Here is a 23,509-nt window from a genome sequence, read left to right on the forward strand (position 1 = left end):
CATATGACGTAACGTAATATTGTCCGATGTTATGGTAGCCGGCTACGTAATATCTGAACGAAACAAACAATTGCAAAACAAGTTTGTAATTAAGTAGTGCCACCAAAATGTGCATATATAATTTTCTAGATACAAAAAAATTCATTTATTTAATTTATACTGTGTAATGTGCAATGTATCACATACTGTACAAAAACGATAGAATTTAGTATAGTCGGACTTGTCCAATAATGAATGTCTAACGTTTAATGTAAAAAGAAATGCATCAGCTTGTAGAAGACGAGAAACAATTGTAGAAAATTGTGTTGAGCACGTTTTTAGCCTGAACTTCTCACCTAAGTTTGAAGAGTAGCCACGAATTCATTTGTACGACTATTTGAAAAGATGATCGGTTTTATTTACAAAATCGTGAAGTTCCGCAATCGTCTAATAAAAATCTTGAAACCGGCTGTTCGACCGTGGGGTTCAGCGTTAAACACAGCGTATCGTGCTATTCGAAGGCGAAACACGGGGTACTCTAAACGCGTTACGGTAATTTTATTCGGTCCTTTATCCGCTCGACGTATCGTTCCTGCGAGATAAGGTAGAATATGGTCGAGGAGAGGACCGAACAGGCCACGAGCTCGTCCACAAGGCCCAACGTAAACGCAAATCCATATTTAGACTCGGATATCGGTTCGGTTACTTTTAGACGAGCGGATAGCGCGTGGGCGTGCGCGTTTAACCATCGAAAATCCCGCTTGCTCGCCGGCGAAACCCATTGTGCCACTGGCCGATCGTTCCTGTCGCCGTCTGTCGATTATGCGAGTCCGCTCGGTGCAGATTATGTCGTAGTTGAGTCTCAAAAATCGCTTTAACGACAATGTATCTCGTTCACTTTACAGCTGCAAACATTAATGTAAAGATACAGTAAAGTCTTCATCTAAGAAAAACCGTCGGGACCGTGCGGTTTCTTAAATAGTGTAGTTCTCGGTTTCTTCAAGATTTTACTGTATTTTACTTTGTAGAAAATTTATAACGGTAAAATACCATACAAATGTTTTGAGAGAAAAGTTTCTTAAAGATCGAAGACTCTAGAAAGACTACAACCACTGAGAATAAAATTTGATTCTTCAAGATATTACTGTATTTTACTTTGTAGAAAATTTATAACGGTAAAATACCATACAAATGTTTTGAGAGAAAAGTTTCTTAAAGATCGAAGACTCTACAAAGACTACAACCACTGAGAATAAAATTTGATTCTTCAAGATATTACTGTATTTTACTTTGTAGAAAATTTATAACGGTAAAATACCATGCAAATGTTTTGAGAGAAAAGTTTCTTAAAGATCGAAGACTCTAGAAAGGCTACAACCACTGATAATAAAAGTTGATTCTTCAAGATATTACTGTATTTTACTTTGTAGAAAATTTATAACGGTAAAATACCATACAAATGTTTTGAGAGAAAAGTTTCTTAAAGATCGAAGACTCTAGAAAGGCTACAACCACTGATAATAAAAGTTGATTCTTCAAGATATTACTGTATTTTACTTTGTAGAAAATTTATAACGGTAAAATACCATACAAATGTTTTGAGAGAAAAGTTTCTTAAAGATCGAAGACTCTAGAAAGACTACAACCACTGAGAATAAAATTTGATTCTTCAAGATATTACTGTATTTTACTTTGTAGAAAATTTATAACGGTAAAATACCATGCAAATGTTTTGAGAGAAAAGTTTCTTAAAGATCGAAGACTCTAGAAAGGCTACAACCACTGATAATAAAAGTTGATTCTTCAAGATTTTACTGTATTTTACTTTGTAGAAAATTTATAACGGTAAAATACCATACAAATTTTTTGAGAGAAAAGTTTCTTAAAGATCGAAGACTCTAGAAAGGCTACAACCACTGAGAATAAAATTTGATTCTTCAAGATATTACTGTATTTTACTTTGTAGAAAATTTATAACGGTAAAATACCATACAAATGTTTTGAGAGAAAAGTTTCTTAAAGATCGAAGACTCTAGAAAGGCTACAACCACTGATAATAAAAGTTGATTCTTCAAGATTTTACTGTATTTTACTTTGTAGAAAATTTATAACGGTAAAATACCATACAAATGTTTTGAGAGAAAAGTTTCTTAAAGATCGAAGACTCTAGAAAGGCTACAACCACTGAGAATAAAAGTTGATTCTTCAAGATATTACTGTATTTTACTTTGTAGAAAATTTATAACGGTAAAATACCATGCAAATGTTTTGAGAGAAAACTTTCTTAAAGATCGAAGACTCTAGAAAGGCTACAATCACTGATAATAAAAGTTGATTCTTCAAGATTTTACTGTATTTTACTTTGTAGAAAATTTATAACGGTAAAATACCATGCAAATGTTTTGAGAGAAAAGTTTCTTAAAGATCGAAGACTCTAGAAAGACTACAACCACTGAGAATAAAATTTGATTCTTCAAGATTTTACTGTATTTTACTTTGTAGAAAATTTATAACGGTAAAATACCATGCAAATGTTTTGAGAGAAAAGTTTCTTAAAGATCGAAGACTCTAGAAAGGCTACAACCACTGAGAATAAAATTTGATTTGACTCGACTTTCTTAAAACATAAAAATTGCAAATTGCATAAACATCCGCAGTCTAATTACGAGATAATCGCTGGTAAATAATGTGTGAAGTATCCGTGTTAAAAAGTGTACAGCGACCGACGAGGTCGAGGATGGAACGTGTTCGTAGAATCGTTCTCCTTTTAGGTTGATCCTACGTCACGAGGCGTTTCCGGTTCGATAATTAACAAACAATTTATCCGTTGTTGGCGGGCGCGGGAGGAGACGTGCTCGTACACTATCGCCGGGCTATCTCTGTGTAACTTTATTATCAGTGCCTAGTAATATCGCGTCAAGCCACGAGTGTACGATGGCGTACTGTAATTGCGGTGGAAGCGATGCGGTTAATAGGGTGTGGCAGCCCCTGGTTCCGAAGTTATTACGGCCTTATATTATTGATACAACTCCATTACGAAAGTCCTTCGAGAGGTCAGATAGGACGACGCGTCGTCTGCCTCAGTGGCTTCCGAGACGATCCTGCTTCGCCGTTTTTGATCGACATTAATATCTAGACTGCGGATGTTTATGCAAAATAAAAATTCTCGACATCGGTTGCAACGGAACCAAATAAATAATTCTTCCGTTAAAAATGGTAATTTGCGGACCTTTCTACAAAATGAAAATTGTCCAAGTCAGTGAGAAACTGAAATTAAAAGAAAATGTATTTCCTCTTTCCATCATCCTCAACCTATTAATTTTTAACGGAAGAAACAAATGTTTATCTGGCTCCAGTATCTTGCAATTGATGTTGACAATGTTTATTTTACATGAAGATCCACAGTCTAATTATGCCTGACTTATTAAAACTTTTAATAGAAGAGACAAATATTTATCTGGTAATTTATATGGAAAACGTTTATTTTGCGTCACGAACCTGTTACAATTTTTAACGGATGAAACAATTGTTTATCTGGTTCCAGTACCATCCAATTTATGTTGATAATGTTTATTTTGCGTCACGAACCTGTTACACAATTTTCAACGGGAGAAACAAATGTTTATCTGGTTCCAATGTCTTGCAACTGATGAGAATTTTCATTTTGCATAAAGACGCAAGATTCTTCAAGACAAGCAGCTCCGTCACCCAGAGCATTAAAGATCGCATGAATTGTATAATTGAACGAATAATTAGAAGATATAAATTCCATTGATATTTTGTATTCCGCCGAGACTTGCGCGGGTTCGTTTGGGGTTATTCGTTTCAGTCGGCCGGTTTTTCGCGGGGAATCAATAAAATGGGCGGCAACGAATGATCGCTTGGCTCGGACATGTTTCGAGGATTAAAAGCACGACACTGTCGGCTCGCCGGCTGATATTTAGGTCGTGTTAACAGTCGCCTCGCTAGCGGAGAGCGTCGTTAACGAAACGTAACGCTCAATAGAGCGGCGTATCCTCCCACGCAGGAGGGAGCACGCTCGCGAGGCCTCAAGGTTACTGACACGCTTCTTCTTATCTTCTCGCACCGTCACACAATGTTGCGATTGCTCGCTAAAACCTGGTCAAAAAAATTGTGCCGGTAATTATATATCCATCTCATCAAAGTCGTATACAGACATCTAACTTGATCAACTCGAATAACGTCTAAATCATTTTTAAATAATTAAAAAATTAAATAATAATAACGTTTAAATCATTTCTAAATGTCAATAATTAATTTAAAGAATTTGTTTTCACATAGCAAACGCAAATTCTCTTGAAAAGGATCCATATCCGGATCGAAACGTTGAGAATAATTTAAAAATTTGCAAAATTGTGCTTATTAGTTAAAATTGGATCGAATCTATCCGCCGAAAGCATTAATGAAAAGTTTATTTAGTAAGCTACGATCGACAAAGAGGAATTTTTAAATAATGCGTTGTACAAGAAAATTATTTCCGCAGATGTTACTTGAAATCATGTGACATCTTTATAAATGGAGTCGTTTAGGAGATTTGAAGGTCAACTTTGGTTTAGTCAATGGAACCGTAGATTTTTTTATGTACGTAATCGGTTTTTTATTCTCTGTAAAAAAGTATTAGATCATACATGTCGAAAAATTATTAGTTTTGCAGACACTTTAATCAGAAAATTGCTAAGAAAACACGATCACAACGATAAAATTGCTCGAGTCTAGGAAAAATACTATTACACGTATATGTTATGAGTAAACTGCGGATCTTTATGCAAAATACAAAATGTTCGCAGTAGTTCGCACAGATTGCAGGACACGGGAGCCAAATAAAAATTGTATCCATCGTTTAATTATCCTATTAAGCTGAAACTAATACATTGATGTCCTTAAATATTTTTAACACGTCCCCTGCTTTAAATTGTTCGTGCCCATTTTTGTCACAAATGCATAAAATCCGCAGTTTAGTTATGATAAAAAGATGACTGGTGTGGGCGTTAGATGAGAGGTGAACTATTAACGGTGAAGCCGTCCGTCGAAGAGCGCGATTTATTCTAAACTCGAAGACCTTGACACTGCGAGCGTCACTGGAAAAGTGATCGCTCAGGTAACCTCCAGTCCTGAGGACGCTTTGTTGCCAGCGTGTTTGCTACCTCGTGTTCGCTACCTGCACCCTTAGGTGCGCAGGGTTTTTCCCTGGAAGGGTACGCGCCGCGCTGCCGAGCCGCACGCTGCCCACTCTCGACGTTCCCTTACTCGATATTTCTTACACCAGCAAATAGTTGAAATATCAATGACTACCATGTGCACTACATAAGCAACATATCGGTTCCGAACTTTTCCCACGTACCGAGGCATTACTGCGGCATAACGGTGTGACAGATGTGCACAGAAAAAGCCGAAGCAGGATTCGCAGAGAGAAACGCGCGAAACTCTCGGCAGCTCGACATTCATGTAACCAGAGGGTGACGTTTCGAGGGGTAAACAGTAAATAATAAACAGCGAACGAGGCGCATCTCATGTGGTCGCACGTGTCGCGATGGAACGCTATTTGCGGCTCGGGTATTTATAAGCCGTTCTAATTTAGCCGCAGACGTATAAATATCAATTCAGCGCGGCCGATGCTCCGCCACAATTACCGTTTTATTGTAGCACACTTTGGATCGGAGCTGGATTTTTCCGAGGCCGCGACGGGCCTGAAAGAAGTCTACGCGGTAGTTTAATTTTAGGGGTAGTGGAATAACAAAATTTTGAAGCATCTCGGAATCTTGTAATATACGCTACCGTGCAAAAGAAAGAAGCACCCGGTATAATTATAAGTAGATTGCGGATCTCTATGCGAAATAAAAATGTTTTGCATTCATTGTGGAAAGCAGGAATAACGACGACGACGACTTTGTTACATTAAAAACGACATTACAGCGTTCTTGAATTTTAAAAATCATTTCCCGTTTTATATTTCGCCGAACCAATTTCTTCATGAATGCATAAAGATCCGCAGTCTAATCATCAGATATAACGACAAACCATATCTTCATGTAGAAATTGTATTTAATATTATTTTTAAATTATTATGAAATTTTATTGTGCAATGATTGATTTATTGCATTTCAAGTATTAGATAATCCGCGATAACAAATATTGTTTCAGAACAATTCGATTAGACAGCGGAATCCTTTTTCGAAACTGACCGTGTTCTTATTGGAGTTTTCACGCTTTTCTATTAAATATTGCCGGGCGCTTCTTTCTTTTGCACAGCAGTGTACATAGAAAAAAATAGGCTCGTAGAAATTTCGGGGAGAATTGTGAATAATACTTTGTTACACATGCTTTGAATATGTTTGAGCATCACAGCGTCTGAACTCGTCGGAAGCGTTCGCCTTTCGAGGGTTAATGTCAGTAGCACTGATCTCTGGCTGAACGGACCTTTAGAAAATGCTCCAACAGGTGTCTTCATTCATGGCGTAGCATTTAACGAGAGGAAAGACGCTGCGAGGAAAACGGCACCGGACAGGCGAATCGATTTTCGCCTTAATTTTCGTCTTGATATACAGACTATCCAACAATATGTATATAGCAAACAGTTCGCCCCTCATGTCTACACCTTAGTCTGATGTACCATGCCAAATTGACGCATATTTGTGTCCTCAAGGGAATCAACGCAGCATAGCGTTATCGGACATAGCAACCACCTCGTTCTCCCGCATTCAAAACATACTCGGCCGCAAACACCGCCGCGATGTAGCGGCGCGTTACTTCCGGCCGAACTGGCATAATGTCGGGCCAAGTTCGGCAAACTCGAGGATGCCAGTCGTTAACCGATTTCGGCACGGGGGTTGAAGGGGGTGGTTAAATCGGGTTCAGGGGTCCGAGCTGCTCGCCTATTAATTTGCAATCGCTAAGCGGCTGGGATTAATCGATCGTACGAATTCTTCGACCGTGATAAAGGCCTGCACGTTGCCCTAAAGCTAGACCGAGGTAATGTCTCGATTTATGCGAGCGAGATGTGCACAATCTCCGCGAACTATTTATTTATTCCTATGAGATGCACTCCTTGAAATGTCCAGAAGATCGTCGAAAAGATTAGAGAGATGAAAATTAACGTTGTACGAGGATAGATATATTGACAATATTTTGTTGTTTTTAATTATTTGTTTATTGTACTTGTACCAACATAGTCGTGACACTTTTCTGATTGAAATGAGTCCAAACACGACGCAGTTTGGATCGTAGTTACTTGTTTAATTCGCGATTTAGTGGAGCCTCGATTATCCGAACCGGTATCCCTCAAATTGCTTTTTCCCGGTAACTATTTTATCGATCGGATTGAAATTTTCTGTGCTTTTACTAGTAAGGGTGACGCGTAGTTTGGCCGAAGACTTTTTGGAAATTCGGCCTACAGCGGGATTCATTCTGAAAAGAGAGAGATTCCAGATTTTATGCATTTATCACAAAGATGAGTAAACGGGATTTAAAACAGTGTAAGATTATGCTAAAGAATTTCAGAATGTCCCAAACTTAGGAAGATCTTGAAGATGTTAACGTGGCCACCGTTCCTTGTAATTGATGTAGACAATTTTAATTTTGCATAGAGATCCTACTTCTTTTAGGATTAATTCCGATGTGGATTTATAGGATAATGCCTACGGCAACAGAATTTCTAAAGTTCGGAGAAAGTGAATCTGGAAAGTACCAGCGAATCCTGAGGCGCAGACAGTAGCAGTCCGAAGGAGAACGGTCCATTACACAGGAAGATGAACCGTTCGAAAGTAAAAAGCGCGATAAATTTGTCTCGGTCGAGGGAATCATATTTCGCTGGAGGTGTCCGATCCGCAGCTCTGTAGCAGCGAAACGCGAGTAAATGGTACAGAGAGCGAGAGAGCTCGTTGAAGGGTTCACCGATTTTCCTCGCCGCCGCGGACCATAATCGAGACTGTCGACGCCGATACCGCGAACGACGACGCAGTTATTAACACGGACATAAATCTTTCCTGACTTTCATTCCCGTCCGGTTCAGTTTCATCAACTCGTCCCTTCGCTCCCGCGCGCCCTTCTCCCTTTTCATCTTTTTCCCTCTCTAGCTCCGACCCTCCTTTTCTATCTGATTACGGTAGTGCCTCGTTAGATGTGCAAAATCTCACTTGGTTCGTGTACGAACACATTGATTTCTATCGTTAGGTAATACTTTTTAGGTAATAACTTTTCTATTTGTAATTATTTCTAGATGACAATTTTACCGACATGTTCGCGACACTTCTCTGATTAAAATGAGCCCGAACACGACACAATTCGGATTACATTTGTTAGTATAATACACGATATAGTGGAACCTCTGTTATGCGAACTGGTATCTGAATTCTTCATTGCCCGAGTACGTGTTTCAAAAGTCCAGGTCTAATTCAGACATTTTGTTGTGCAAATCAGTGAAGATTTAATCGAAAGAATTAAAATTATAATTTTCAACTTTTAAAAGATGAAAGGTATTCGTATTTGACGCCTATTTCTTACAATCTTATACAGTATTCCGTCGTCGAAACAGCGAAGTGACGTCGTCTTAAGGTCGGTTTATCTTAGCCAGTACAGACCAGTCGGACAGAACCTTACTACATATCCAGTATTTTCCAAAAAACTAAAATACTGAATACAAAACCAGGGTAGTAAAGTTCTGTCCGACGAGCAGGACTGGCTAAGATAAACCGACCTTTAATCTCCAGAAGAAGGTGCACGGTTAATCCTGCCGCGTTCTTTGTCTCGTCCTCGGTCGCATTTATCAGCAGCGACGAGTTTAATAAACGTTGCGCGACGACGTTAATTTCCGCGAGCGAGCACACATATTTTTATCAAATTTCCCGGTTATTAACGATATCTGATTTACGATTCACTTAGGACGTCTCGTGGACTAATTCAATGTAACAAATATATTTCACTGAATCAGTACTTAATGTCCAAAACCGAGAATTTTAAGGCGAGGTTCTGAGACACTTTTAAGAATCTAGAATGTTTTGAGACACTTTTAAGAATCTAGAATGTTTTGAGACACTTTTAAGAATCTAGAATGTTTTGAGACACTTTTAAAAATGTAGAATGTTTTGAGACCCTTTTAAAAATCTAGAATGTTTTGAGACACTTTCAAAAATGTAAAATGTTTTGAGAAAGTTTTGTAAATGCAACATGTTTGAGACCCTTCTATATACAATTTTTTGAGACATGTTTATATGAAATGTTTTGAGACACTTTTAAAAATGTAGAATGTTTTGAGACCCTTTTGAAAATCTAGAATGTTTTGAGACACTTTCAAAAATGTAAAATGTTTTGAGAAAGTTTTATAAATGCAACATGTTTGAGACCCTTCTATATACAATTTTTTGAGACATGTTTATATAAAATGTTTTGAGACACTTTTAAAAATGTAGAATGTTTTGAGACCCTTTTAAAAATCTAGAATGTTTTGAGACACTTTCAAAAATGTAAAATGTTTTGAGAAAGTTTTGTAAATGCAACATGTTTGAGACCCTTCTATATACAATTTTTTGAGACATGTTTATATAAAATGTTTTGAGACACTTTTAAAAATGTAGAATGTTTTGAGACCCTTTTGAAAATCTAGAATGTTTTGAGACACTTTCAAAAATGTAAAATGTTTTGAGAAAGTTTTATAAATGCAACATGTTTGAGACCCTTCTATATACAATTTTTTGAGACATGTTTATATAAAATGTTTTGAGACACTTTTAAAAATGTGCAATGTTTTGAGACACTTAAAAATGTGTAGAATGTTTTGAGACAGTTTTATACATGCAAAATGTTTTGAGACCCTTCTATATACAATTTTTTGAGACATGTTTATATAAAATGTCCAGAGGCACTTTTGTGTATATATAATGTTTTAAGACACTTTTAAATGTATACAACGGTTTGCGACACTACAAAATCTAGAATGTTTTGAGGCATTTTCAAAAATGTCTTTTCTACATAGAATTTTTGGAGACATTTTGATATAAAATGTTTTGAGACACTTTCATATACGTAGAATATTTTGAGATACCTTTATGTATATGTAGAATGTTTTGAAACACCTTTATGTATGTGGAATGTTTTGAGACACTCTGTACAATGGTGCGTCGTCACTACAGAATTTCGTGGAGGTGTGAAATCGACTTGAAGCAGTTTGCCGATAGAGTTTCGTGGAAGTGTGGGAATCGAGGGTCGATCTTTTCACGTGGATAATTAAAAGCTGTTGAAGTAAATCGAAGAAATAGACGAGCTACCGGATGATCGACCGGTCGCGTGAACGGATTCTACGAATTCTTGGATACACGGATTAAAGAGAGCCGCCTGCTCGCGTTCCCGGGAAGTTTGAAGCGATCGTTGAAAGTTCGAGCTCCATTCCCCGTTCCAATTCGAGAGAACACTTTCGCGAACGCGTGTCGTGTCCGACCTGGGAGAACCAATATCAGGTGAGTCGCTTGAATGTGCCACCGGAATTACTACCTCTCTTTTTAAATTAAACGTTCATACTTGTATTCGTCCAATGAAGTCATTAGTAGACTGCAGTAGACTTTTGTGCATTGCTCAAATATTTTTCTTGATAGATTTTTGTTTGTAATTCAACACTCGTTCCAACTGCATTAAATTTCTATTTTTTTTTACGATTAACCCTTGTCTCAGTAACTAAAATTTTCTATGATATTGCACCAGTTTCAATATAAATTCATTATACTTCAATAAAAATATAAATTAATCTGTGATCAGCCGAGAATCTTGTCGATAAAAATATTGAAGAATTTACAAAAAGAAATTGAATTGGACAACTCTTTGTACTATTCTTAATATATCATATACTTTTATTTGAACGATCGTTCTATGTGCCAAACAGTTGTGAAGTAATTTTGGTGGCACAGTTAGGCGAATCACCCAGTACAATATAACCGGAAATCGTTGTACCCCCTCATTCACGCGTCCAACTCACGCTCCCCATAAAATTGAAAAGGAATTTAAACCGGATACGATAGTATTCCGGTGAAAACCGAAAAAGATAAAATTCGAGAGCGATTACATTTCATTATCGCGACCGCGGGGAGCTGAACAGTTCGAATGAAACCGAGAAACCTAGCAAACTATGTGCGTTTTTCACGAAAAATATTCCAACGGCGAGAGCTCCCCGCTCTGGGGAGAAAGAGAGCAAAAAAAAAAGGGAAAATTCACACAATTTTTTTCGCTTAAACGCGGATCGTTGGTGAATTCGACAAGGGGATGAAAATGCGGAGAATTCGATTCCAGAGCGATTTAAATGTTATTAACTTTGCGCGATGCCACAATGTGCCCCACAATATGTCGCAGTTTGACCGTCCAACATAATGTTCATATTTCCAGAATGTTTAAAAGAGTTTATCACATTTTCCATCATTTGTTTCGCCGGCTGCCTTCGGTGTTAAAATGTTTTATTAATACAACTAACCCAATCTGAAATATTAACTAACTCACTTCAAATTTTATGCTGTGTGTGTGTAGTAAAAATATAAAAATACCTTTACAATATAATAAATAGACTACGGTTCTGTATGCATTTATGAAGAAATTGATTGTGTGAAATATAAAACAGTAAAAGATTTTAAAAATCCAAGAACGTTGTATTGTTGCTTATAATATAACAAAGTCGTTAAGGGATGAAATCAATTTTTATGTTATTCCCGCTTCCCAAAATCAATGCAAAACATTTTTATTTCTCATAAAGATCCGCAGTCTAATACTAAATAATATAAAGTAAAAGTCAATCAATTCTCGTCAGTCTTTCCTACAGTGTTATTGAACCAGAAGAGTTTGGGTACATCGGTTAAGTATCCATCTGAAAGAACATGTTCGAAAACATGTGGAAAGATTGAACCAAGCAGAAAAGAATGATTGTATCGTTGAACCGGTGTATTAGCTCGTGTTTAACGAAAAGAGGCACGATGATTCGGTGGTCAGTGGTCGAAGTAGAGCCAGGAAAGTGGATCAAGAGGTCGGCGCAGGATGCACGAGGGGGATACATATTGACGCGAGAGGCGAACTTCCGTTATCCGGGCACAGGCTCCGGTGTACTTTTCGCTCCGCGAAATTGCTCCGCTAAAGGCTGTGGAACCGAAACTACTCCCTGGGATCCCGTCTCGCGTCTATTACGACTTGCGTATACCTAATCTCGGGGCTGGCTTTCTCGTTTCCACCGGAGGAAATATACACGACCGAGAAGGCTTTTCCTGCTGTACAAGTCGACACGGAAATACAGCAAATCCTCTATCCACGCAAAAAGGTGCTACACGATGGACGCAAAAAGAATATCCCCTCCACTGTAGTAATCTGATTTCGGCTAGGGTATGTCGGTGTGAACCTACTAAGGCTGCGCTCACAGTGGCTCCGATATCGGCCAAGTCGGCCGACGCACAGTGGTCGGAAGCAGGAAAAAACCCTAAATTATGAGAGTCGTTATTTCAAATATTGACCACTATTTCCTGATAGGCCATACACCAATGTATCTTGCTATGAAAATGGATCTATGTTTTTCTCTTTAATAACGGAGAAAAATAGATCTAAAGTAGACCTTTCAGATTCTAGTTGGATTCTTATAGATTTCTAACCACACGCTCGACGTTATTCATTCATTTTTAGGGACATTTATAACCATATATGCTATATATCGAGCGCAGCCTCAAAAGCCCGTGCGATTAATTGACGATGTACGTTTCGGGCACAAGGAAGGACAGCGTGCGGGAAAGAAAGAGGCGCGGAGAGTTTCGTCCTTCTCTACGTTCGGCTCGGCCTTTGAAGCTCAAAAAACGCTGTCCCTCTACGATCGATGCAAACGAACCTCCCCGAAGCTTTTGCGTCGATAGAGGATTCACTGTATCCGCATTACCGCGCGCTGTCAAAAAATTCTGTGTTGATATGGAGTGAAAAATAGTTTGTAGGAGTAGTCGAATTCTGGTCGACGAGAGAAGCTAAGGAAAAATCAGCGCCGATTCCCAGCTAATCCCGGCGCTCATCGAGTCAGTCGAAGAAAGTTCTCAGACAGAGGGGGGGAATATCGCTTAGCGAAAGGGAACGCGTCTCAGGGAGGTGCTAGGAGGATTCCGTCCTCCTCGTGAGCCACCCACGAAGAGATCGCAGCGTGAACGGGAGCCGCAGGAAAAACGGGAGGAACGCGGTAATGGCTTCTAAATCCCGCGCAGTCGGCCGCGTTTCCCATTTCAAGCGACCGAGTGAGAAAAAGAGGGAGAGAGAGAGAGAGAGAGAGAGACCGGTCGGTTGACTGGATCGCATTCTGCTCGTGGGTCAAGGCAAAACGCGAATCGAGTCCTTTAAACCCCGCCGGTTTTTCTGGGAGCAACCGGTAGCGCAGGATATTTAACTCGGGGAACGGGATGCCTCGATCCAAAGCCGGCCCGTTTCTTTCGCAATTAACCCAGCGATTTCTCACCGTGCCTGTCAATACCGGCGGTCGGTTTTTCTGCGACCCGTCTTTGTGCGGGTCGCCGCGGACGACTCCTACCCGCTTAGGCTCGTGGCCACCCCTCGGCAAGCATAAATCTCGATCCGCGAATGGGACTCGCGACGCGTGACTCTATGCGCCCTGATCTACTTCCACGAATTTAGCGATTGTTCGACACTGCGGCTACGAATGAACTTAATACTCGATACAAATAGTCAAGTCATTTTTCCAACTATTATCCAATTTTTGGGAATTTTTTGTGCTTTTGCGCTCATCTCGTCGTGTACCGTGATGATGAAAAGGTACGGTCCCATTTTAAAAGTTACTTTGATAACCTTCGGTATCTCAGAAAAAATGACCTTGAGAAAATTTGTTTGCCCGCTACTATATTTGCCTCCTTGTATCACACGTTTCGTCCAAACCGTTAAAATGGGACACTGATTGGTTTGCGTTAAGAATCCCTGGTCTACTAGTCGCCGTTAAACTAATTATCCCCTTGTTTCTGGTTTCAGCAGCAAAAATTCGTGAAGAGGACGGCCGAGGAGTTGGAGCCAGCTGGCGGTGGCAGCGGCGACGGTGGATTCGGTGAGCCGCCGGTGAAGCTGCAATGTACGCAGGCGCAGCATCAGCACCAGCAAGGTCCCGGCGGCGGTGGTGGGGGTGGGCCCCATCACAGTCACGGTCAGCATCCGCCCGGAAACGGTGCGAACTCGACGGGCCCGACGCACGGCGGTGGTGGGAACACCGGCGGCGGAGGCGGAAACGAGGGACTGACGAAGTTCTCCGTGGAGATCGTGCAGCAACTAGAGTTCACGACATCGGCGGCGAACTCTCAGGCCCAGCAGATCTCGACGAACGTGACGGTGAAGGCGTTAACGAACGCCTCGGTGAAGAGCGACCTGCTGAACGCGTCTTCGTCACCAAAATCTGGGCCGGACACGCCCGCCTCTGCGACCTCGAGGTCCCAGACCGGGAACAATGGCGGCGGTGGGCCTGGTGGAGGTGGAGGTGGCACAGGTGGCCCAGCGACCGGCGGAGGAATCGGTTGCGTGGACATCGGGAACCTGGTGGAGTGCAAACAGGAACCTGACAACGAGTTCGTGGACCTTGAACAATGCGCGGCTGCGTTGGAGAAGGACGCTGCCGCTAATGGCGGCGGGTTCCCCGGGTTCTCGGACTTCATGGGCGACGACACGGGCGACGAGATCATCACCTCCGACGCGTTCAAGGACCTGATCTCCGAGATCTCGGACTTCCATCCGGAGTTCATGAAGGACTTCGACTTTGAGGATAAGATACCAGTAGAGGCGCTGGCGAACAACGCGGCTGTGGCTGCGGCCGCTGCAGCTGTGGCTAACAACAACAACAACAATAACAACAGCATAGCCACGAACAACGGCCAGATCAAGATAGAGGATGATAAGGACGCGATACACCAGCAGCACGGGAACAACAACAGCAACAACGTGAACAACGGCACGCCCACCAACAACGGGAACGCTCTGCCTGCTAACTCGAGTCCTGGGGGTCTTGGTTCCGCGCAGTACTCCCCTGCGAGGTTGCCGTATTCTGGCCTGGACTTCAAGTCGGAGATGAGTCCTGCTGCTCAGACCCTGAAGCAGATGGCTGAACAGCATCAGCACAAGAGTCAGCAGCTTGGCTTAGGAGGATTCAATCCTGGAGCTGCTGCAGCCGCAGCTGCTAGAGGACCAACAGCCAGGTCACCTTATGCCGAGTTCCCTCAGTTTGGTGGCACGTCGGACTATCTTGGTAGTCCCGGTAGTACTGGTCCACCTGGAGGACAGTCCCAGGCTACCTCCGGGACAGGGTCTTATCATAAGAACAATGGTAATGCCGGATTCCAAAGCCAGCAGCCCAGTGAAATGTTTGTGGGGTCCCAGACGCAGTTTGCTCAGGGCCTTGCAGATATGAAGAGACCCCAACCTGCTACCGGTGGCAAACCTAGTATGCTAGGACCCAGTGGAGGTTACAAACAGCAGTATTCGCCGTATGGAGGCAGCCCGGGATCCATGCCGAATCATGGCAGTCCTGGGTATCCGCTTCCACCCAGGGGCTCACAGGGAGCCGGACCTAATCAAACCGGATCCCAAGCACCCTTCACCAGCTCCACACCGCCAAGACCTCCCTCGGGATCTGGCACCTCCTCCCTGCAAATTAACCAGGCGCAGCAGCTACACATCAACAACCCCGGGCATCAGATTCAGGTTAGTGAAGTCACATTGTTTTATCGGTCTGTGTGGACTGGCTCTTACGGTATTCACTACGAAACTGATCAAATGCTAATTCTGTGAGTTCCTTTGTTTTTTAAAGTTTTTTTTTGTGAAATTTTTACTGGCATATTCGTCACATTTTTTTTTTATTGGAATGATACCAAACTCGATACACTTCGGGTCACGTTTACTTGTTTAATCCACGATTCTATAAAATCTCGATTATCCGGAAAATGAAAAATGTTGATTTTCCAATTTTTTCGTAAATGTCATAAGTGATTCAATTACCAAAGAGTTTTTGAATTGATTTTTTGTAACGATTCACAGTTAGTTTCAACTGCTGAAGTAGAATGAGATCGTTTTAGTCAGACCAACGAAAATCTCGGTTTACTACTTGTGCTTTCGGGCAGGACACAGTAACCGAAATGTTAGGCGACTAATTTTCAGTAATGTACATTGTTTAGTAGAATGTGGATAAGTATTTTTATAAAAACATCCCTGACGATCAATTCCTTTCACTCTAATTAAAGCAACTCTTAGCAAAATGTCTTCGTCCTCCCAATATTTCGCGAGTACACATAATAAATGTAGGAACGCGGACCATCTGTGGCCCACGTAAATGGAACGTCACGCGAATTTAACGGGGCACTCAAGGAATAACCCCTTGTTTTACAATTTCTCTCGCAGCCATTCGGGTCAGAGGTCCTTTAACATTAATAATTCTCCTCACAAAACAGAAGATTTATATGTATTCTTTGTTCTCAATTTTCTTGGGAAGTTCGATATCAAACTTTGTTTAGAAAGAATGGGTCTTCCTAGAAGAAAATTAATAATACTGTGCGAAAGCAGAGTGTTCCAGCTTTAAAATGAGTGCAAGTTTATTGCTGTACGATTGTTTTTTACGGAATTACAACATTAACACTGAACCTACCACGAGGGGTCAAATGACCCATTTTAGATATTTTATTTGACAATTATTGAAATTGTAAAGGTGTTTTCATGGGAATTTATTGAATACATTTTTCGACTCCAGTATATATTATAGTAAAAATCGCACAAAATATAAATAAAAATCTTGTTATTTTTATAATACTGTACACATCAGTCACTTTTGATGGTCGGTAAATATCGTGTTAAATATCTTCACAATTTCGCGAGAATCAAAAATTCTATGCTCAGTTTGCTTCTCGGAGAGAACATTATCTAAAACAGTTCTATGGCCCATATTTGAAGCAGAGCACACTGAAATGTGCCACAACCCCTTCAGCATCTAAAGACAGCCATACACGTCAATTCGTACCAGCGAACGATGAAGGACAAAGGATCGCAAGGACTCAGAGTCCTCATTTTAGTTCGACCTCGTCAGGATTCCGTGCGCGTGTCGTTGGAGGCCGAATGATATCTGTTGCGTCGCGACGACGACACGTCTATTTTTGTCGGCGGCGGCGACGTCGGTGGCGTCGACTCGTGACGCCGACGCCGGCGTCGCGACGCTGCTGGTGGCTCGTTGGGGATGGTGGTGGTAACGACGTCGCCGGTGGCGTCGCCAGCGAAGGGGATCGCTATCGACGCTCGTGGCGTGCCAGCGCTTTCCAGGGGGTGGGAGGAGGGAGGACGCCGTCAGGTTTCGGCGTCACGAGGGCGCCGCGACGCGCAACAAGTAGTCTGCCCCCACCCCAATCTCGAGTTTTCCCTCTCGGCGCAACCCCCACTTCTCTCACCACCACTCTTTCACTACCACCCCCTCGCGACGCTGTTTGCCCGTCGACGGAGGGGTTGGCAGGGGTTAGAAGGAGGGGTGCACGGACGCGCGCAGCCGGCGTCGCGACGCCGCCACCGTCTGCTCGATTTAACCTGCGCCTACAATCCGCCGCGTCAATACGCTACGCAACGCACGGTAGTCGCGGGGATGCACTCGCGACTACCTGCACGTTGCGCGGTGCTGCGTTTCTACGTGCGATGGGAATGACGCAATTTTGTCAAGCATGAATTCTTTGATATTCTAGTTCGTTTAATGAATCCGCTAAATATTAATTTTACCTGTTTCTTTCGAGATGAAATTGAATTTAATGTTTTATTGTCGACGTCACTGGACTGCAAGTAGTGATGGGTTTTTTTCAGAACCATGAACAAGATACAATTTTCCAAGTAAAGTACGGAATTCGAAATTCTTTGATTCCGTGGCTGATTTGTCGAATCTGTTGAATATGAATTCCGTCTGGTTTCTTTTAAATTAAAATTATATTCTACTTTCTTGTGTTATCGGTGTTACTAGACATTGTTAGACTGAGGAGTTTATACATTTATGCCAAGGAAGATAAAACGAATCCAAGAATTAGCTATTTTGCAGCTGTTTATTGCAATTCATACAGACAATTTTTATTTTCCATGAAGATCGGCAATTTATTAATCGCACTTGTCTTTTTCAGTGCTTTGTTTTTCTTCATTCCCTGACAAAAAGCATATTCTATAATGTGTGCATCTCCACAAACATTTTAACATGAATATTTTGAACTGCGTTTTTCTGGAAATTGAAGTCACCGTGACTGCATTGTTATTTTGAGGAGCATTGTCTTGTCAAGCTTGTTCGCATCATGAATTTTAGCCTATCCCGCGTATCGTGGTATGTATACGATTTTTTGGATCTCCGTTCTTCAGACCTTCGAATTCGTGATCTTTGTCCATCGGACGAAATACAAGAGTGTGTGCGGCGTCGCTGACCTAAATGCCCGAGTCGTTTGCATTCCAAGCGTCACCGTCTCGATCCGATAACAATGCGTGGTCGTTATAATTCCAGCAGCTTTCCGCGCGAGGAACACGGACGCGCCTTCGATGCAGCAAGACTCGTTTCGACTGCTTCGCGACTTCCGGCGCGATTGCTGGTTGAAGGTGTGGTTACACTGATTTTTCGATCGTTCCATCGATCACGTATTAATCATCTTACTCGCCTCAGTACATTTTCAATGGCGTTTAAACCATTCCTCCTCCGCATTTGACTAGCAGAGTGATCCTCAATTAGATCTAGATAAGGTACTATTGCAAATAGTAAATGGTAATTCGCGTCTCTTAAAACGATAGTTTTCTAATTCGTTCAGATGGTAAATAGTAAATTGTGTATTCTATTTCAGACATGCAACGAAATTTTTGGAAATAAAATATTTTATTATTCTCCAATTCGTTTACATGCTAAATGGTAAATAGTAAATTATCTATTCTGTTTTTTAGAAATATCTTTAATAATAAAATAGTGTTTTTATGGACGGACACTTTCTCTCGAACTTTAGCAAGGTAGCACAATTTGCAAAATGTAGTAGACTCAAAGAATTAATGTATTAGCTTCAATATATTCTAAATCTTTGAAAACGTCGTCTAATATCACGCTTAAAAATTCGGTTTCACTAATTGTGGTATGATCGAAAATCCAGTGGAGCTGCATCGTAATTTAATACAAAGCGAAGAAAGCTAACGTGGGAACTGAAACCGCTGTTTATTATTTCGTGTTTGTTGCCAACGCGAAGTGATATGCAAATTTCCTTCGAGATAGCACTCTTCAACCGGACGACGCCGTTTGGAATTTTTGGACTGTCTCGGGACCGGAAGTGGAGGAATACGGGCACTGACACGCGCGCGTGCAACTTCCTCCAGTGACACGTTTTTCTTTTAGTGAGAAACTTGCTGGTTTTAATTTTAGTGGGATATTCAAATCGATAGTACTGTTGTACATTTGATAAATGTTTTAAATGTGTGCATGATTTTCGGATAGAAATTCTGTCCATTGTGTTGTAAAAATTTCAAATTCGTCTGTTAACATATTTACGTACATAAAATGTAATGAAATCTCGTCTGGTGTGTGACTCCCAATCTTTCTGCCAATTCTTCTCGCGTCTAGGTCGGATTTTCGTTGAGCATTTCCTGTAATTGACCGTCATCAAACTTTCTCGATGCACCTTAACGATCGTCGTCTTCCAAATAAAAATTTCCGGCTTTAAATCTTTGGTACCACCTTTTGCATGTTCAGTAAGATACAGCGGTCTCTCCCAGTGCCGTACAAACCATTTCAGTAGCTTCAACAGCTGATTTCACAAGCTGTAATGGAAAGAGTAAGCAGTGACGCAAATGATGCTTCTCGCACGCCATATTGCTTGAAATTGTTGAAGTAATTCGAATTCAGTCAGAAGTTATGATCGTAGAAAAAAAGGGGAAGGAACTTACTTGCACACCTAATACATCAAAATTTAAAAAAATAATACGTCTGATTTATGAAAAAGATTTTTCAAAATAAAATATTTCTTGGATCCTTTCTTGGATTTTTCACAAAATATAGTAGGAAGCGAATGCATTAGCTTGGATGTACTATAAATCTGTGAAACTTCGTCCGATATCAAGCTTGAAAATTCGGTATCATGATTTGATCGATTTCGCATGTTCATAAAAGATGACCCTCAGAAACTTGAACAGTGTAATTGCATGATGCTGGGCCAGGAAGGCTTCGAATTTTCGATGCCCACGATTTTGGTGACACGGACAGAGGAGTTTTCGTGCACGTGGCACCGGACGAAAGTGCAACGGGCGTCACGAAGTGAAAAGAATCGTCGGGCCACGGCATAATCGGGGTTCGAAGACGGGAAACGTCGAGGAAGGAGGCGCGTCGTTCGCCACGACGCATTCAGATGCAAATCCGTTTTGCTGGCTGGCGTGATTTACGAGGGACGGACGTGTCCATACGCGATTGGGACAGAGAAAACGTTTCGGTGGCGTTTCGAAGCCGTTCTTCTGGGGGTACAGCCGGATAAGATTTGCTCAAAACGACCACAATAGCCCAGGGATTTTATACAATCGGGCAAGACGCTCCGGAGGAAGTCCTGCACCGTTTTCTCGATCGGCAGCTTCCAACGATTTCTCCTCTTGCTGCCCTGACATCGAACATTCTCTTATCAGGTCGCTCCTCCCAATGCGTTTTCAATGTGTACGAACTGTTCCATTCGGACAAATTAGGAATCGTTCTTGTTAGATTGCATACGTAGATCGACGATTAAAATCTTCTGCAATCATTTATTGCCAATTATGTCTGCCACATTGCTGCTAAATTACCAATCTCTTACTTTAGTAGACTTATTTAGTAGACTGCGGATCTTTATGCGAAATAAAAATGTTTGCATTGATTGCGAGAGACAGGAATAACATAAAACTTGATTTCATCCCTCAACGACTTTGTTACATTAAAAGCGACGTTACAACATTCTTGAATTTTAAAAATCTCTTACTGTTTTACATTTCGCCCAACCAATTCCTTCGTAAATGCATAAACATCCGCAGTCTATTCATTAGAATTTCGTTGTCCATAATAATTGTTTAGGAGGAAATCTATATTAGTGTACAGGATGCAATGAAGTTATAGTGTGATTCTACACCCTCGCAGAATTAAAGTTCACCTTCGGAACCACCCCTTTCAAGGAAGTACAACATTTTTGGGACACCCTTTATAGTACACATACCCGAAGTTCAGTACGTGTTCCCTTGTGAGAAATAAAATAGTAGACGGTGCGACGATGCGAGTAGAATTAATAAAATTAGCTGCACAGAGACAGAATTTCGATGTTGATACGATCGCGAGTGTTGCGCAGGTCCCCTCTCGCCGGGAGCATTTCGAAAATTTGATGGTGCTCTCCAGCCACGTATAAAATTTGAGAATGCCAGCCCGAGGGGAATACCCGGCATCCCTTCCTCCCTTGGCCCTCGAAGTAATTTCCGTGGTGAAAAAATCGAGGTTAACGCCGAACCGAAAGGGATGCGGCCAGATCGTATCTTGTCAGTCCGTAGAATCGAGAATCGGTATCGATCGGAGCCAGGCGCGTTCCCGCCACGCACAGGGAAATAAATTGTCGCTGGTTGCCGACCCTGTCTCACCTATGCAAATCGCGCATCGGCTTAATTGACGAAATATTCAAATCGTTCAGAACGCTCCGAGGCGCGTTCGCATGATAATGACGCTGCGTCGCGCCGTCGCTCGCTTATACGCTCTTTCGCCCCTTTGGAAAGTATGCCTCCACCTTCTTCTTCTGGTTCCTCGTACACCCGCGCGTGTGTGTGTTCGCGCCGCCCCAGCCCATTTTCTTTTCACGAACCCCGTTGTCGTCCACCATTGCTAGATCGCATCCGATACGCGTGCTCGTTTCGGTTGATCCTCCGCCACACCAGGGTTTAAGGGTTATCGACCCGGCCCTTCGTGATTTACATGTCAGCGAAAGATCAGAATGTGACCAGTCAACAGCAACACAATGCTATTTTATTGAAAGTGTTTATTCACCCCTCTGAAGACATTTGTGGATTTCGAGAACAGCTAGACACCAATTAACAATGAACTCGCAGTTACGACGAAAATTGAACTCACTCGGCGTGAAACAATAATTGACGATGCGTGGCTTCCTTTTATGCAGGAAACAAGGCAAGGTAGATTTGCTACATTTTTCCTACAAATAGAAATACCCTCGAACAAGCCGGATTCTTTTCGTTGACAAATTCCACGATACAAAGTCGTGCTATTTAAAGAACCATTAGGTTCGCGAGATCTCGAAAAATACGACCTTGAGATGACCTCCGCTCAAGCAGACTTATGTCCCCCTCCGAATACGATCACTTTATCGCCAAGCAATTTGTTGTGCCTCTATAAATAACAATGTTAAATAAACGATCGGTGCATATTTTTTTGAAGGGTGGTAACAACCCCTAACTGCCGCGCTGTTCGAGGGAGCGCAATATTAAAATACAGGAACATGAGAATAAAATTGCACGAGCGCTCCATTGAAGTTAAGAAGAAAGTAGGCGATTGTCTGTGAAAATTTTGCAGGCTGGTGAATATGTTGCGATTCGCGGCGGATCGATGGGGCGAATGTTTTGCAGAGGAGTCGAATTGGAATGGTCCCCGGCGATAATCCTCGCGCGGTCTATTCTCGTTTTTCCGGTTGGACGCGGCCAGGAAAATTCGATATCGATTCCATAAATATTCATTTTTCTGGAGGCGGCACGTAAACAAGGATTTGTACGGTTCAACGTTCGCGGTGTTCTGCATTTAGATTCGCCATGGCATGGCGCGGCGTGCTACTTCGCGCTCTCCGTTCTCTTACCGCGCGGGGAGTTCTGTATTACTGGTTTTCGCAGCTGATCTACAGTGTAGATCGTGTGCCACCTGTAACTATGACGAACTCTCGGCGAAAATTAGACGTCTAATATGAAGTCTGGCTCCCCACGAAACGACTCAACCGAGTTGAACTCGCGGAATAGTGGTGGAACGTCTGGGGCATCTGGTACCGTTCAATTCGCTTACAAAGAACTGTCTTAAATTATATTGGGGAACATTGGTGATCAGGTTGACCACAGATTTTGTTGTATAGTGGATTGAAAATAAAAAAATTAGAAAGATATTTCGTCATAGGTTTATGCAATAACATGATATGTCAAAAATATCTTAATTTCATCTTTGAACTCTCACGATGGATAGGAAAAATTTGAATTAGTATACGAAGAAAATAAAATTGAAATTCTAATGTCTAATTGAAACGAGGGATGCATGCAGACAGTGTTGGGCAAACTTTATTTCAAATAATAGATAAACGTGTGATTTTAATTGCAAATAATAACTAAACTTTTTACTTAAATACAAGTGATTTAAATAATTCCAAAAGTGGTCCATTTATTATTTCTTATTTGCAAATAAAAGATTATTTATAATTTGGATTAAGGTGGAAATCAAATGAATAGTTATTTGTCAATACAAATAATAATTGAAATTATATTTGTAAATAACAATTAATAATTGAAATTG

The 23,509-nt window shown here is 41.4% G+C and overlaps 1 protein-coding gene across 13 annotated transcripts in view; it reads left to right on the top strand.

Moving 5' to 3' along the window:
• Mam (neurogenic protein mastermind) overlaps positions 1–23,509 on the top strand; it is a 310,231-nt gene that overhangs the window by 187,220 nt on the left and 99,502 nt on the right. For 7 of the 13 annotated variants that reach the window (XM_076444026.1, XM_076444015.1, XM_076444044.1 and 4 more), the window contains one exon: positions 13,969–15,681. In XM_076444026.1, coding sequence (XP_076300141.1) covers positions 13,969–15,681 — 1,713 coding nt within the window. The remainder of the gene's footprint in view (positions 1–13,968; positions 15,682–23,509) is intronic. The other 6 variants (XM_076444035.1, XM_076444051.1, XM_076444080.1 and 3 more) reach the window with 1 other exon arrangement.

This window comes from Lasioglossum baleicum, chromosome 2 (genome assembly GCF_051020765.1).
Source record: "Lasioglossum baleicum chromosome 2, iyLasBale1, whole genome shotgun sequence".
NCBI classification, from domain to species: Eukaryota; Metazoa; Arthropoda; class Insecta; order Hymenoptera; family Halictidae; genus Lasioglossum; species Lasioglossum baleicum.